At 41.4% G+C, this 17,650-nt stretch overlaps 1 protein-coding gene across 1 annotated transcript; it reads left to right on the forward strand.

Moving 5' to 3' along the window:
- The first annotated feature begins 36 nt into the window (after positions 1 to 36).
- SAR1B (secretion associated Ras related GTPase 1B) lies at positions 37 to 14,167 on the forward strand. The gene is made up of 7 exons (XM_065848995.2): positions 37 to 251; positions 4,698 to 4,771; positions 8,273 to 8,392; positions 9,178 to 9,243; positions 9,751 to 9,854; positions 10,010 to 10,141; positions 11,238 to 14,167. Exons 2-7 carry the CDS (start codon positions 4,714 to 4,716, stop codon positions 11,352 to 11,354), a joined length of 597 nt encoding a protein of 198 aa, XP_065705067.1. The 5' UTR covers positions 37 to 251; positions 4,698 to 4,713; the 3' UTR covers positions 11,355 to 14,167.
- Positions 14,168 to 17,650: the final 3,483 nt, after the last annotated feature.

Raw genomic sequence — 17,650 nt, forward strand, 5'->3', positions numbered from 1 at the left:
CGGCAGTGGGCGGAGCCTGATCCTTAAGGGGGCAGGGACCGCCGGGCTGCGGGTGGGCCCGCGGGGAAGGGGTGGTGCTGGGGGAACCCCGCGGGCCGAGCTCAGCGCAGAGCCGGGGCCAGACGTGAGTGGTGCGACGCGGCCGCCAGGCCCGGAAGGAGCCGCGCGGGGGCGGAGCGGGGTGCAGCCGCGGGGTTGCGTGTCGGTACCGACGGAGCGGAGCGCCCGCACCTCAGGCTCGGTGGCAGTAGGTGAGTGTATGGTGGGGCGGTGAGGGGCGCTGCCCGCCGGGGGCTGTGGCCTCGCCCTCGGTGGCCGGCGGAGGGCCCGGGCGAGTCCCGCAGGGCGCTGGGCCGCCGTCGCCTCCCCCTGTGGTTGGGCCCGATCGGGGGTCCCTGCGCTCCCGGGGAGGCCGCGGCCTGTGCGGCTCTTGGGGGCTCCGCTCCCCTCCCGCTCACTCTTCTCGCTCGCCCCGAAGAGAGCTCTCCTGGCTCGGCGGGCCTAGGGACAGCGGCCCGTGTGCCCCCGTCCGGTACCGGAGCCTCCCGGGGTCCGGCAGCGCTGCTGTAGTCCGGGCTCATCCCTCGGTGGGTCTGTGGCCCGAGAGTGCTTTGTCACTGTGACCCACAGCCTGCAGGTGCTGTGCAGCTCTCTGCCCCTTTGTACTGGTCTGCCAGGATTCTTATTTCTTAAGAAATCGTGACTTCCAAGGTTAGGAATAATTTTATACTTGTGCTCCAATGCAGCTGTTTTGTTTCTTTGTAAGTAGGAAAATTGCTCCAACAGGCCCCACTTTGATATTGTGCTCTGAAAACTGTGTTTTGTGAACTGGGCTGCGGCTGAACTGCATCAGGTGTCCTGAGGAACCACACAAACGGTTTGCTTTGCTGCTTCAGGTGTGCTGAACTTCCATGTTGAATGCAAATAGGGCATCCCAGAGTAAAAGATGTAATACAACTAAATTTAAGTAATCTGCTGTGCAATACATTATTATCTTCCTGGTTTTTCAGCCTCGTTAGTCATGGACTGGTATGGTGATTATTCTTTCTGAAATCTCAAAGATGACTTACTATCAAAAAAATGGTTAAAAAAGCAAACCTATGCCATTACCTTGTTTCCAAACTCTATCTTTTCCTTAACTTTTAAAGTACTATGCCAAAGCACATTTTCATATCATAGAATAAACGGGACTGTAGAAGGCAGATACCAGTTTATCCACAGAGTTTCTTAGAGATTTTAATTTTTGTTGTCCATGGTAGCGTTTTTACAATGTTGAAATGATTGTGTGTGAAATTATCATTCTTAAGTGACCGTGTTTAGATCCTACTTGAAAAGCTGCAAATACACACTTAACAGTAGGAGTTAAGCTCTTGTTGGCAAGTCGTGTTCTCAGCCTAAGCTGTGGCCGGGGCGCAGGGCTGGTGCAGGTTGGCTGGGCAGAGGTTTCTCTGTAGCTGTTGCTCACAGTACCCACCCAGGTGGAGCACAGTGTGTTACCAGTTACTGCAAGAGCTGTTCTGCTTGAGTGTCACTGGTTTCTATTTCGTAATTATTCCGTAAAGGGAATTTTGAGCTTTCTTTAAAAGCCTGATATTCTCTCTTAACTTAAGTTTCACAGGCTTTGGAAGTGAGCACTAACTGGTTCAGAAGTGAAAGAATGGATTTTTAGCTAGAAAAATGGAGATCCAGAGTTGGGAAAAATTCCCTGGTTTTCACTATGTAAAATAAATTAGTGTGAGTTTGCTTGCTAGTCGTTGCCATTGGTGATGTTCCATACGGGAGGCTGGCTCAAAGTGTTACCAAAGCCACTGGTGGGAATTCCGCATCCCCACGGTCAGAAGTGCTTTCCAGTAAGCAAACCCATCTCCTTGGGCGGTGGGGTGGCTTACGGGGCTCCATGGGAGTTACCGAATGATACTTTGCTGATCAAGTAACAGTACCCAGAGTTGTTGGAGACGTTTTGTGAAAGCTATCTGTTGTTGATCTGATGCTAGAAAACTAACTTTCATATTTTCAATAAGGAGGCACGAGTAAGTTGATGATATCTGCAAAAAATATTTGGCATCAAAAAGATTGTCTTGAGTCCAGCACAATTTTTCATTAAAAGCTCATATGTGTTTGCAACTGGTTATTTTTCAGGGAACCCTTAAAGTAAACTTAAAATAGTGTTTTTGTCTTGCTTGTGAACAATCATTGCCAGACTTTTCATTGTTCTGCTTTTACAGTATTTTTAATGTGGGCTGAGGGTTTGTGTCTGTGTGTGTTGAACGGCTTCAGCATCGCCGTGGTTCAGTGTAGCTCCCTGGGCTGGGCATCCCTGCAGCGTCACAGCTCTTGATAACAGTGCAGAGCCACTATGGCTTTTTAATGCTGCGATTTGACACCCCTATGAATTATGTGGTTGCTTTTCCTGTATGATAAGAGTAGATTTAATATATCTATATTCAAATACTACCAGTGTGCTTTTACAATTAGCTGTCTGGTTTTTTCCCCATTTATAAAAGTATTTTCCTTTAAGTGCTGCCAGCTGATTCAGAGAATGTTATGGGAATATTTGGATAGCTCTGATTCCAAAACCACTTTTCTTGTGGTAATGGAAATTTAACCTATATTAATGCCACTTCAGCTGTGTTTGTAGAGTAATCTTGTTCTCACTTTAATCATTTGTATCTTGATTCTTAAAGTCTTTTCTGCAATGCATAAAGATTTTTTCTTTTTTTCAGAAGTTTAATAGGTGGAAAAGGTTAATACAACAAAACGAGTGAAGTTATTCTCACGTCAGTAATCTGAGCGCTTCTCTTACATCATGTCGTTTGCCCTGATTTGCAGGTTATTTGAGTTGATCGTTTTTCTAAGCTCCATAGAGGCTTTTCTCGATTGGTATTTTGCTCAAGCAATAAATAAATCTGCTGACGTGTATGTTCTGCCATGTTTGCTTATTCTTGACCTTTGCTTTTTAGCTATGCAAGGGACAGTTTCAGTTGTGACATTGTGTAACTGGGTGTTTATGCATTGACAAATGTATTTGATTTGTATTCTTAAAATTTGTGCCTGTTGCAGTTGGTGGGTTGTTTGGAGTCATGTAGGATGTGGGTGACATTTCCAGGAGAACAGATTTTGTTCCAGTGTGAGCAAACATAATTAAAATACTGTTTACTCTTCTTCCCATCTTATCTTTCTGTGATATACCTGTTGTTGTGCAGTGGAGAAACTCTGTTGCCACGCGTGTGATTGCTCTGACGGATGCCTGGATTTTGGTTTGCTTCTTACCTGTGTTTTGAGTGCTGTGCTCTGGGGTCCGAGCTGCCCTAAAATCGTTGCATGACCCTCAAGGCAGGACCGCAGCACTAACAGGAGCAACCGTTCAGCCTCTGGTGCCGTGGGTGTCCCTGCACTCACCAGTACAGCCTGGTTTCTCGAGGGTGGTCAGACAGGGTTATGCGTTCCAGTACAAATTAGCTGGCTAAAGGCTTCTAAGGGTGTTGCCATTTAGTCTTTCAAAATGTTTTCACACTAGGTACTAATTCACTGTGTCCAACTACTGCATTCAGTGTGATTATCCTCACTTTACATAATGAGGAAATTAAGATGAAAACTAAGAAATTACTTGCTCGCGGTTGCGCAGTGAGCCTAGTGATGGCTCTATTCTTGTGTCCCAAAGCGTCGCTTTGGCGGGAACAGCAGTTCCTCCTCTGCGCTACCCAGGTGCTCGAGATGTGCTGCTTTTCTGGAGCAAGAACAACCAAATTCATCAGTCTGTGCAGTCCATTGTGGCCAGTTGCTTCTTTCTCTGGGATGAGTGTAACAGCCTCAATTTTTTTTAACCACACCACAGAGAAGGGGTACTCGTGGAGTAGCAGAGCTTCATTCTGGTGGCAAGGGGTTTCCTGGCTGCTGGTTGCACAGCACAACCAGAGTGTTGGTTATAGTCATCCTTGCTGCACACAGCTCATCCTGCTGGGCTTGAATCTAAGCTGAAGGAATTTGGTGGGAAACACGGTGTTCTAGACCCCGTTTATAAAAATAAGGTTTGCATTTAATGTTTAAATTGTGGCAGCCTGCACAGGACAGTGCAGGAGGTCGTGGTCTTTGAATAGCAGTTCCGGTGCTTTGCGCTAAGTAGTTGTTTCTCGTTACAAGCCAAACAGATGGCTTGTGCACCGAGAATAGGGATTTATTTGGTACCAAACTCCTCTGGATTCAACTTCACAGAACTTGTTCAGCTCTTACTGCCTCTGCTTCAAACCCCAGCAGCTCCCAAGGGTGGCTGGAGCACTGACTCTGCACTGACATCCCTCTATTGCCCTCTCAAAAATGCTGCTTTTCCCAATTGAAAAGTCTACATGATGATCCCACTTGAAATCTTCAGTGGAACATCGTACACCTCCACTAAACAGTACTTAAGACAGAATTATTTTCACTTCTTGCAAAGACTTCATCTGTGTAGCGTTTTCTCGGGGGAGGAAAAGGTCTCTGCTGTTGAATCACAAGGTCTGGATTCTGTTTTCCATTTCTACACTAATTTTTTAATGTGTTTCGGAGTCACTTAATTGATCAATGATACAGTTCATTGAAGCTAAATTTTTTTGCTTTTCACCCAGGACTTTGAATTACTTTTGTTTCGTAGAAATATCTTGCAATGTTTAATATGCTGTTCTGACAGATACTAACCACATTATATTTTCTGTTTATTTCAGACTATAAGATTTAGATATGTCCTTCATATTTGATTGGATTTACAGTGGTTTCAGTAGCGTATTACAGTTTTTAGGTAAGTTTGTATTGTTTGGGCTTTTTCCTTTCTGCTATTCTTATATAAAGTGTCTGTTCACCTCTGTCATCTTCAAACATAGCTGCTGATTAAATAATATCAATACTGAATATTTTCAGTGCATGCTCTGCACTTATCCCCATGTTAATCCTTTAACCTCCTGAAAAAAGTTAGTTTTCTTTTATGAGCATAATAGGTTTGACTTTTCTAATCATACTACATTTAAGCTGATGTAATTCAGTTTACTTTTATGGAGTTTCTCCTGACTTTTCTCTGTGGTAAAGAAGTGAACTCGGTTATTTAGTTCAGTTCTTTTGCATGTGGGGATATCACTTGAGAATCCAAATATGAGGGAATGTCTATAAAACGTTAGTGCCAGGTATCGAAGCCCTTGTTAATGTTCAGCAGTACATTATTTTGTGACTGATGTCACTGAAATTGGTGTGAAGCTTCATTGGCATCTGCTGAAGAGCCTCAGGAAAGGCCAAGGGAGTTTACAATTCGTATCAATCTAAGGTGAAATATTAGCTTGTGGAAAACAGGGGGAGGAACACAACAGGAAGAAAAGGAATGTTAGATACTAAAAAGAGGAACAGAAGCCGCAGATGACACAGGTAAAAGGCACAATTTACAAGTTCCAAGGATTTTATTGACCCGGATAAAGAGCATTTGAGATTAATGAATCATGGCAAACTGTGCCACCTGCCTTTTATCAGCTGAAAGTTTAAACTTTTTTGCTGAATTTTATACCCTTGGCCTACTATCAAAATATTAGCCAGTGAAATTTTAACTAAGTTGACTAATCTTTCTTATCTCCTCTTACTTAGCCAAGCAGTGATTACTGCACGCCAGCCTGCTTTTCCGTTCCCATGCACACATTCATCTGGTGAAAGATACTGAAGCTGGGAGTAGGAAGGAGAATTAATTTCAATAGGTCCCTCTTATTCTAGAAGAAACATTTTGTCTTTTCTTTCTCAGTTACATTTACAGTTGAAGATTGATTATAACATTTGGGAAACTCCCCACAGCTCCCTGTGCTGTCCTGTCGGCAGGCTGATAAGATCGCTTTATGAAGTACAGCTTTGCACACATATACCTTTAGAATGCACAAAGAATATATATATATATATATATATATATATATATATAAACTGTGGTCTTAACATAGCTAATAGCTGAAGTTTTGCTGCTTGTTTGTCTTGTGTTTCTATGAAAGACACTTGGGCAGCATGAACTGTTTCAGTGAAAGCAGCAACACCTGATTTATGAGCAAAAGCTCCTGGATTTCCAGGCTGAGAGTGGCAAAAAATATTGTTTTACTGTGGTTTAGTAGGGTTTTGCTTAACTCATAAGGTAAGTGTCAACTGGAGTTTCTCCTGTGGCATAAGTTAATATATGAAAATGTTTATCCACTCCTTCTTTCTCTGTAAACTTTAATACTTTCTCCTCTGCTGTGGAGTTTAATAGTTAATACATGTTTGGGCATGTGAGAAGGTGAGTTTGGGAAGTAAGAGTTGTTGTATTTGAAAGAACTGTGAAGACACTCTACCGTACCCGTAATAATAAAGATAATTAATGAAAAGCTGAGGAATATGAAAGAATATTCCCGCAAGTTCCAAACCACGTCATGCTGGAACGCGATCCCAGAGATCAGCTCAAAGGCTGAGGGGAGCAAACAGCAGCGGTGTAAAGGTCGGCCGGGCAGAGACACGTGTGTCCCTGTAACACTGCGGCGTCGGGGCCGTCTGAGCATCCACCCGTGCAACAACATCACCGAAAATCCCACCAAATAAAATGCGTATGAGGATAGCACGTTAGATAAGAAGAAAATAATGAGGGCTCTGGAAATGGATGTTAGTGGCTTGTGCAGGGAGAGCCGGGGCAGCTGTCTGTGTGTCCTTTGAGTGGCCACCAGCCGCTTGAGCGCCGCGCAGGATGGCGCGGTGGGATTTGCAGGTGGGGAGTGTTGGTTGTGCTTGCAGGAGAAGGTGCAGTTTCAGGTAGGGATTCCAGCGAGGGGACAGTGGAGCTTTAATTATAAAAGCTGATTGTGTTCTTCACAAAATGTTTCTGGATCATCGCCGTGGCAGTAAAATAAACTTTTTTCAGCGTATTGCAAAGAACCATAACACTGTGACATTGTATAGCAGATGATCTTGGTGACTTAAAAACTCACACATTACAATATTTGGCTGTATTTTGTAGTTCTTTTGCAGAAAGAAGAGAGAATTCTGCTAGTGACACAGCCCAGTTTTGCTTTTAAGAAAATGTAATTTCAGCATATACATGAATATTTATTTTCCCACCCTCTGTTGTAAGTGTTCTGTCCTCTTCAGCACTTGTGGAGGCTGTGGGGTCAGTGGTGGTTCCTAAAGAGATGTGCAGTGTGTAGTGTCCAGACACAGCTCTTTAGGAGGGAATAAGGGAAGATTTTCTTCATTTTAAAAACAGGCAAAGCTAGAAGTCTCTTACATCAGTAGTTTTTCAGTACAGAACGTGATTTTTTTAAATGCAATTTTTTCTTAGAAATGTTTTACTTTGAATGTCCGTCACTTTGAAGCAGTGAAAAATAATCCTGTCATAGGATGTAGTGTTGGCGAATTTAAGAGAATCAGCCCTTGATAACCTCAAACTTCAGACAATATGGTGTTCGTGTCTTACCCATCCTTCCTCTCCTTCACAGCAACTGTTGCATTTTCTGGGGTTACAAGTAGAGGAAAAAAGGCATTTTTATAAAGATGACAATCAGTGAAAATAACATTCCTTATTCCTGTTAGGAAGGCATTATCGCATGACAGCAAGCGTGTCAGAATTGCTGTGACGATGCCATTCAGGATATATCCATACAATTTAGCTGGGGGTATGGGTGAATGTTACTTTTTGTCAAAACAATAGATGAACCAACATAAAATACTTTGTACATACACTAATTATGACTATTGCCATTGAAACTAGTTTCTCCATAATATACCTATTGAGGTCTGAACTTCCTTCTTGCCTTGAACAAGTTTTTTGTCTGAATTGGAGGTAGCTGAACAAAACACCCTCTGTTTGGGTCCAGGATGGTCTGTATTTTAGAGCTTGTCAGCACTGTACCTGCACACCCAACTCTCCACCGCCTGCAAGCAAAACTGGTCTATTGCTGGGGCAGAGGAAGACACACTGGCAAACTTTAGTCTTGTTTTGTTGTGGTTTTCCTAAGATAACATAAACGCATTTATAGGAGTGATGCTTTCACACCGGTTGTGTGTCTCTCCCCCACTGCACATCCTGTAGGCTGCACATGGTACATGTAGTGCAGCGGGTACATGAGCAAGTGTGAGCGCAGTTTGTACGAGCAGAACGCGGATAAAGGGCATTGATAAAGTGCGTGGTGGAGTTTGGCTGGCGCGTATTTTGTACACGACTGTACTTTGTTCCTGGGAGTAAAATCATATCTAGTGCTAGAAATGAACTCCCACTCATTTAACTGATTATTCACTAGGTCCTTCTTTGTTCTAGGACTGTACAAGAAATCTGGAAAACTAGTATTTCTTGGACTGGACAATGCTGGAAAAACTACGCTGCTGCACATGCTCAAAGATGACAGACTGGGACAACACGTCCCCACGTTACACCCCAGTAAGTTAGAATTGCTGGTTCCATAGCTAGAAAGTATTTAAAATGTTGCAGGAAAAGCAGGATCTGATGACCTGTATAGGCAAACAGTGTAACTGGGGAGAAACAAATTTCTGGGATTGTAATCTGTAGATAGTTCAAGTAATGCTAAAAAAATAACAGTGTAGCATAGTTCAGTGTGGTATATGTAAAATGGGATAAAAACAAGCAGAGCGATGAAGCTGAGAGTGTAGATAACAGAAGCTCTGGACATTTGGGCTTGCAGTTTTTGGGAGTAGCTTCTCTGTGTAGCTGGAAAACTAGCAGTTATGTATACTGTTTTAATTTTTTTGGCTCAGAGGTTGCTGTGTAATCGTTATCCTGGTAGCCTCGCAGGAGAAAAAGTTCAACACAGGTTTAAAATGTAGATTGCTGACATCCAGTAAGGAGGCAAGAAATCAGGAAAGTACGTGAAGAAGAGAAACAACAAACAGTATTGTACGTGAAATGCCATCTTCGTGGCAAACCAGATGCCAGAGCCAACTGTTGTTTGTATCATGTGTACAGTCAATTAATGTATGAATATTCTCTGCTATTCTTAGCTTTATAGGTATTTCATATGTGTTTTAATGGTTAATAGCGTCGTTGTTAAACAAAAATGAGAAAAAAATGTATTGCTCTGATTTGTTTCTTGAATAACAAAATACTGAAAAATCCCAAGAGGTAAAGTAAAATCTGCATGCTAGAAGGTTAGACTGTTGCAACACACTGCGTAATTTCACAGAGAACGTAATTCTGTGTATTTCCAGCTTCAGAAGAGCTGACAATTGCTGGCATGACTTTCACTACGTTTGATCTGGGTGGACACGCTCAAGGTAAGAGGATGTGGTGACGTACTGCACTGAGTTGTTTCGGATCAGAAATACAACTCTGCTGCAGAGATTGACTTCTGCACTCTGACAGTATAAAAACATTCACTGCTCTGTTGTCCATTTCCACCATTTATCACAAATCCCAAAAAGTTTGCCAAGAGTTGAAGCAGAGCAGAAATTTTTGATGGATATCTGTATTTTGAAGAGAATTCTGTACTTTGGATCACTTATATTTACCTTTAAGCTTTCTGCTTCAAACTTACCTTAGTTGACATAATTCTTGGGGAAACACAAAGTTTCAGTAGGTCAGTGTTCATGGAATAGACAGAGTGAAGGGGATGATGTGTCTGCTCCATTATTTCAAGCTTTGTAAAACACAAAACTGCATCCTGAAGGCTGGCAACATAAGCTAAGACTTCCAAAAAAACTGTTGCTTCTTAATTCAGAGTGACACAGATCAGTAATTTCGGGATAATTTTGTTTTGCTTTTAATTCACTTCTTCCTTGTAGCTCGCAGAGTGTGGAAAAACTATCTGCCTGCAATCAATGGCATTGTGTTCTTGGTGGACTGTGCAGATCAAGAAAGATTGCTTGAATCAAAAGAAGAACTTGATGTAAGTTTAAATAAGTTTTTGAAAGTTTTAACTTTCACTTCTAAGAAATAAGCTCAAATTCCCAGTATCCAGCAGAGCTCTGCTGCTACCTGGACATGAATAGTAGGGATTTGACCTTCTATAGTCTAAATTAATCTCTTTTCCTTCCATTTTAGTCACTAATGACAGATGAAACTATTGCTAATGTGCCTATCCTAATTCTTGGTAACAAGATTGACAGACCTGAAGCCATTAGTGAAGAGAGGTTACGAGAGATGTTTGGTCTGTATGGCCAGACAACAGGAAAGGTAATGCTCCATTTTATTTGTTTTGTTTTGTTGGGAAGTTTACCTTATTTGTGTGTTGACTCCAGTTAACTCCAGCTACACAAGAGGAATGATTTAAAATGTACTTAGTTATGTACTAACTGCGTATGGATGAATTATGGAGTTTGTGTGTGTGTGTTAGATGCATCTCTGTTACAACTTTTTAATGTCATATTTACTGCCACATATTTTCAAAGAACTCTAATTGCACTTAGGATAATTTTTAGGACTTTAAAAGGATGAACAAATTTTCAGTGGCTGTAGTTCTAGTGAGACCTATAAGAGAAAAATGGATCAAGTCTTCCAGTAAGTGGCTTTTCTCCTTTGAAGTGCAGATTTAGTACAATTTGTTACTTAACATGTTTACCTGAAGCTTAGAAATAGATTTCCACTGTTGCAGAAGTCTGAGTTTGTACTCTTTTTCTCTAAGAATGTTTTTTCTTAGATGCTTCCCTTAAAGTTCAGTGCCAGTCAGAGTTTATGGGACAAATCTTTACCTTCTTGTTTTCCATGTGGCAGAGAATTGCACAGGTTAGTTTTAGAGTGGGTGTAATGGGCTGTAAGCAGTTACTAGTGACTTTTATTATTTTTTTAAACCTTGCCATGGTTTTTGCAACACTGCACACAGTCTGAAGTATGAATATGAATACTGTTGTGAATCTCCAGTTGAGCAACAGCTTTATCACACTGTGCTGAATTTGGCAAGCATGCAACTTGCACTCTTACTATGGTTAGTCCTGCAATTGGTAGCAAATGCTTTTTTATCTGATTGGAGAGTTACTAGAAACGAAGCAGGGAACTGCGACTGAAAATTAAATATAAGCTCTCAAATTCTCTGTGCATGTGCTTGCTCTTGCACTCTAGTTTCATGTACTTCACCCTCTCCAAATGTGTATTCACACAAAAACATTGTCAGTACGTATCTCAAGTGACCCTGGTCTTAGTAACACGTACAGGTTTTAGATTAATTCATTTTATAGCATTCCAGTATCTAACACAAGTTAAATAATGGCATTCCGTAGACACAAACTGTCTCTTTATGACAACACGGTCACTTGGAGCACTTGTCTCTCCGCAGGGCAGTATACCACTGAAAGAGCTGAACGCAAGGCCGCTAGAAGTGTTTATGTGCAGCGTGCTGAAGAGACAAGGCTACGGCGAAGGCTTCCGTTGGATGGCACAGTACATCGATTAATGCCAAAATCCCATCAGTACATTCTGTCCCCTGTCTCAATATGAAGTCTGCTCCTTATTTGATCACTCAGTGTACGTAACTTGAATTCATCTGACTGTTTAGTTATAAAAATATACATTTTTAGCTAATTATATCACGTATGCTAAATTGTAAGTGTGAGGATTGAAGAATTATTTCAAACAAGTGTGTAAGTTTACCACAACCTGTGAGCTTTCTAAACCCATGCAACATTCTTTTGCAGCTTTTAATTTAACAAGTCTCTGGCACCATTTTTAGTCAGAGCAACTTTCCAGTACGGTCTGTTTGAATGCACTTTTTAACAGCTAAGAACTACGAACATGTGAAAAATATTTAATGCTTATGTTAAATTTTTTATGTACTTTTTTGAAACTGGTTTTATAACTTTAGAGTATATAACCATCTATCAAGGAATAATAAATAATTAGCTGATGAATAATTGCATGATGCCTTACAGTTTTCAATAATATACTTTCTTATGCAACGTCATGCAATAAATTTAAATCCAGTTTTTGGCAACTTTAATGGAAAATGTTTCATTTTAATGTGTTTTAACTAGCGAGACTGCCTGATCATCTGAATATGTGGGGTATTTTCCTGAAACGCAGAAGGCCACGAAGTAGTTTGTATGTTAAAGAGTAAGGTGTGTTGCTTTTTTTTCAGACTACCAAATTGCATTTATTGTAGGATTTTGCACTAGTGAAAGAAAAATCTAATCCGATACCCTTATAACCACCACCTTTAAAACGTACAACTAATGTAAATCGGCTGTGTCAATGTAAATCTTGAACCAATGTCAAAAGTGGTCTTACTCTACTGGTCTCATGAACTAAACCGCTGAAGCAACACAAGAAATACAGGTTTTTTTTCTGAAGAAATTAAGAATACCACTGCACCAAATATCCTGTTCCTAATTTAATTAGATTTAGACTCTACCAGAAGACTTGACAATGAAATTGCCATGAAAAAAGTTGCCATTGTTTCTTGTGAAAATGTATCTACCCACACCCAATAGGCCCGTTTTATTTTTGCTGGTTTGAACTGGGACAAGATGGATTCTTTTCTGTGGGTTTCACCCTGGAACATAGTCGGTGTAGCAGCTGCTGGCTACCCAAGTGCATTATTAGGGGTAAGATTTGGTTATCTGCAGCCCTCCTTTCCAGACTTCTGACTGTGGGTTTTTTTCCCCTTTGAGTGCATCAGTTCCCCGAGGTTGTTTTTGAAGAGCTGTGGTTGGTGCCTCCCTGTGCTGAGGGTGTCCTATTCTGATCCGTGGAGCACAGGGAGGGTTTCAGCCCTGGAGTCACCATTTCACTCTGCTGGGTTTGAGTTTTGCCATGTAGTTTGTTTCCCCCTTGTAAGAGTATGAACTACTACAGAGGTTTTTGCTGAATCTCACTTACTCACTGCTGTAAGTCTTCAAAATACTTTTTAGGCCTTATGTTTCCAAGATCCATGGCAGCAAATGTATTTCTGACTGCGTTGATTTCATAAATAACTTTTGCTCTTGACCTACTGGGCTTGAATCTCAGATTTAAAGCCTGTAGGCTCATAACAAATAAATGAGACTTATTCATTGCCCAGATCTGAACTTGCATGATTGAATATTGATGATCAGCTCCCTGTAGTCCTAGATCGTGCACCTGAATAAGATGAATAATTTGGAACCTAAGTAATATAAATTGTGACTGAAGTTTGTTACTGCATGGTCACATGCAAAGCGTTAAGCCTAGTGAAGTTCAGAGGCGCGGTATCGGATAGCTTTTCCAAATGACCAACATAGGAGAATTCTACATTTAAACTAGTGCTCAGCTGTAGAGCAGTGTCTCTGCATAAATCAAAACCGGAGGTAAGAAATGGCCTTGCACCAGCATGTGGACAATATTTGAGTCTTTGCTGCCTACACCTATTACATTTGGGGACATGCCTCTTCTCTCTAGTTTTTTCTGGTGATGGTTAGAATGCAGAGAAAAGCAGTTAGCTCGGTAGATGGTGTAAGTATTAAAAATACTACTAGTGGAGTCACATTGTGGTGTTGATGTGTGAGACTGGGGACCGTGGTGCCCGAGCATGTGGAAATGAAGCTGGAGATGTTCTGGTGCAGAACATTTCCACGGGCTGAGCCATGACCTGGGCACCGAGAGCTCCTCTCCTGGCCATCCAACTGTGAATAACACCAGCAGTCAGGAAAGGGGTGGTAGCATTAAGAATTCAAAAAGGAGGTGATACTGCTTTATGTGTGTGATATGGGTAATTCTTAGTATTATGGAAATACTCAGATTTCACGTTTCTGTCTGTAGGGCACTAATTTAAATGTGGTTGTAATAAGGGCATGAAGAAATCTGGACCTTGTGTTTATCCACCTGGGTATTGTAAAGGTTCCTGTTGTGGGAACAGCTGATCAACACTCGGTTAAATACACAAATAATCTTGCTCTGTTTTGCTCCATTCGGTAGAGGAAGTATCTTCTGTAGTTTGTATTCTGTGGTGCACATGGACATGAATGGGTGTTGTGTGTCTTTGTGTGAAGACTTTATTAATAGAAAAACATACTGAGGAGAGTTTCTCTGGTGGTTTTCATCCTCACCCTCTCCACATCTCCCCAGTCACTTATTTCTGGGGGTTGCTTATTCCCATGATTGTGACCAGTCCTACTTAGAAGCAAAGTTCACATTTGGGTCCGACTTCTATGATATTTCTTTTTTTTTCTTCACTCTTGACTATGCAGTTTCAATTCAACATCACTTTAAAGAATGTGAAGAACTCATTAATAAAGATGTTATTTATGAAGTGTTTCAGATCTTGTTTTTATATCACAACAGTTCTTTAAGATAAATGAATGCAGATTCCCACGATACCAGTAACTACGGACAAAATGGCCTGTATTTCACTGCAGTGACCACATACTCTGTATTTATGAGTTGAATAAGATGTATTTTGTTTGGATTTAATTAAGCTTTGGGTTTAGTATGTATTTTGTAACTGAGAGGCATTATTAGATTTCAGTCTTGGTTTAATAACTTTTTCAGCAACAGTTATTGGCATTGGAGATGGGAAGGATCTTTGAGCTTTCTCATTTATCCTTTTGCCAGATCAAGATTGTTTCCCGAATAATTCTGGATTCACTGTTCAGGTACTGTCTGTGATGTGCCAAAGATGAGCTGTGGCATTCACTGGAATACAACGCCTGCACGCATTTGAGTTTTCATGATTAGAATTGAATGTCAAATAGAACACTTGGCATCGCTTATTTATAACTGAAGTCAGGTCAGAAAAATGATAGTGGTGGTCTCCAATCCCAATGAATTCACGGGTCTGCTGGAAGTGGAATTGTTCTTCTCTTGTCTGTACTGTCAAGTATTTGTTACCAGCCAGAGTCCAGGATTTCTATTGACTACAACGTGCTCAGATGTAGTGTGTATAACATTGTTGGTTACAGATGTAGGAGTGATATTAAAAACAGCCTGATCCACGAGCTGGCAGTGGGGACATATAACTTACTTGCACTTAGATAAACCACTTTTTTACTATTAATAATCTCAGTGTGGAACTGATCGTTTTCTGTTTTGAAATGTGAGTGCTCTAAATGTTTAAAAGCGTAATTTATATAATAAACTTCAGAAGAAAAGCTAATTATGAAAGTGTTTTTAAACATGTTCTTCAAGTTCTTATGTTATCCCATCCCATACTTGAAATTTAAGTATCAGGAACAGAAAATAGAATTCTGGCTTGGAATTTGAACAAAAAAAAAAAAAAGAAATTTTAGAGAGGTAGTTCTTGTCAAATTATCAAAACCGGGGAAAAAGTGTGCTTAGTATTTGGTTTAGTTGTGAGTTTGGGTTAATCCAGTTGGGTGTAATGATAATTCAGTCTCTTCTTTGCTGGGGTGTCTGTTCACGTGTGCACGGAAGCAAATCCTCTGCTTGGAAAACTCTTTGAACGTGGAAAAAACGAAGGTTCCTTTGTTGCAATTTTAAAATGAGATGGAAGGATCCAATCTTAGAGGCAAGTGACGCTGCCTTTGGTCCAGCTGCCTCTGGGATTTGCGCGGTTGGTGGGACTGGGCTGGTGGGGGTTGCCACCGAGTTGAGATGCTCATCAAATTGAGCCCACTCAGCCCTGTTTGGCACAGCCCACGGGAAAGCGTGTTAACCTACAGTCACAGAGAACTAATTTCCAGCCCTAAAGAGATGTTCTCCTTAGTTTGTAGTCTTCAAATTATTTTGTAGTCTTAAAATAATTTTGTACTTGACTGCTTTAGAACTAGAAGTTTGGTGGTGAACAGTTATGGTAAACTTGTTTTTCTTATGGCGTGTGTCCCATCACAGTTAGAAATTTCTAATAATATTCTGGAGTCTTTGATGCCTTTTATTCCAGGATCTTGAAGCTTTCCACCTGCTAATGCTGCCTCAACATCCTTGTGAACCACAGTGTTTTGATACCCTTGCTTAAGCTACAAAGAAAGTGAGATCCGGAGGGATTAGTTGTACTTTGTCACAGCCTGAGCAAGAGCAGCTCTCACAGTGACCATGGGCAGCGTCGCATGAAATGATTCCTCTCTTCACCTGGGCACCATTTGCTCATGTCCTAGAGGGATGATGGAAGCCTTCATCACATGCAAGCTACTGAAGATACTGTGCAAACCATGTGTAAATCAGTGGCATTTTGTGTCGCCGCCTCTGCGTTCATAGCAAAAAAGCTGGTCTAAGCATGTACTGTTCACTGACAAATGTGTTGCACCCAACTATGACAATATTTAGTAGATTTCAAGTTTTTGTGTTGTTCTTTTAACTTGTTATGTGTGGAGTGGGTGCAAACCTTGGATCTACTTGCAATTTATGATTCTCTTTCCTAAATGTGTGATGTAAATAAATGCTGTCTTTGCAAAAAGAGAATTTAAAGGCATACTTTCAGTATTTGCATCCAAATGCCTGGGTTTGGCACAGGCAAATAAGAATTTATATTGTTTGGTTAGATTTTTGCCCTGGCAGAGGTGGTACTTTACTGTCAGAGCCGTTTGATTAACTCCCAGGAGCAGCACGAGTTGGAGCAAACCCCTGGCAGTAGCTTGGGGCAGAGACGAGCTGTTGGAGACCTGATCTTAGTCATGTCAGTGATATTTGAGCACCCAAACAGGAGCATATCTGGCTGGTTTGTTGACAAGGGGTGTCCTGTGACAAGCGGCTGCTCTGGGAGGGGACAGGGCTGGCAGACGGGGAACCTGATCTGACCCCGCAACAGGATCTGAGGCGGTTTGGGTTTTGTAGCACACGGGGTTTCCAAGTGAAGGAACCTGCTTTTCAGTGAGAACGTGGCTCTTGAGAGGAAGGTTGGAACTTGTTTTGAGTTTGAGTTTGTTAAAATCTTTGGTAGAGGTTTGTTGAAACCAAAAACCTGTGCTTGTAGGAAATTGGGCTCTGTGCAAACTGGAGGAGGGGGTCAGGGCTGGGCAGCGCAGCCCGGGTCCTGACCTGCAGCTTGTGCGACAGTCTCAGGGAAATACTTGACCAGGTTCCTGGCTGTGCAAAGGAGGAAGGGAAAAATCAAATGGGTTGAAAAATGTCCTCTTGCCAGTGAGGTAAGAGGGAGAACAATTATGAACAGGGCTCCTAATGTGGCTCTGCCACGGCTTGTTTTGGGCTGACCCTGGGGCTGGTGTTTGGAAATGCTGATGCTTGTGAAAGCAAAGTGTGGGGAGAAAAATCAACTAGAGATAGGAGCTGTATTTCAATCAGTCTGTGCACGCTATGTAATTAATGCCAGTGTTTGTCAGGTTATTTTGAAATCCAGTATCCTACAATTAAGCTGGGTTTTGCTAAGTCACTGAAAACTGTTGATCCCTGGTTGACTTCCCCAAGGACAAAGCTGAGGTCGCTTGTTTAATGCACTTGACTTCTGACCAGAGATAAGCACCACCTGCAAAACTTAAATCCATATTTCAAACTCTCTCATGCCTGTTGGCACTCAGAGCTGGATTTTGAGTTCAGCCTAAATGATTGGTTCCAGCCCCAGTGCCCAAATGCCATTTTCTCTACTGCTTTGTTAGAGCAGGAGTTTAGTTTATGTTCAAATAAATTGGAACTGTAAAAGGAAGGCTCCTGTATGTGCCACTTAACTTTTGTATTCCGTGATGTGTGTGTGCATATATGCATGTAATATATACGTAATATATAAATACATATGTGTGCTTATTTACACACACAAGAGGTTTAAAATAAATCTGCTCAAAATATTGTTACTGAGATGCATTAGCATGAAATTGCAGAGGACATTTAGTG

The sequence above is a fragment of the Patagioenas fasciata genome, chromosome 14 (genome assembly GCF_037038585.1).
Source record: "Patagioenas fasciata isolate bPatFas1 chromosome 14, bPatFas1.hap1, whole genome shotgun sequence".
NCBI classification, from domain to species: domain Eukaryota; kingdom Metazoa; phylum Chordata; class Aves; order Columbiformes; family Columbidae; genus Patagioenas; species Patagioenas fasciata.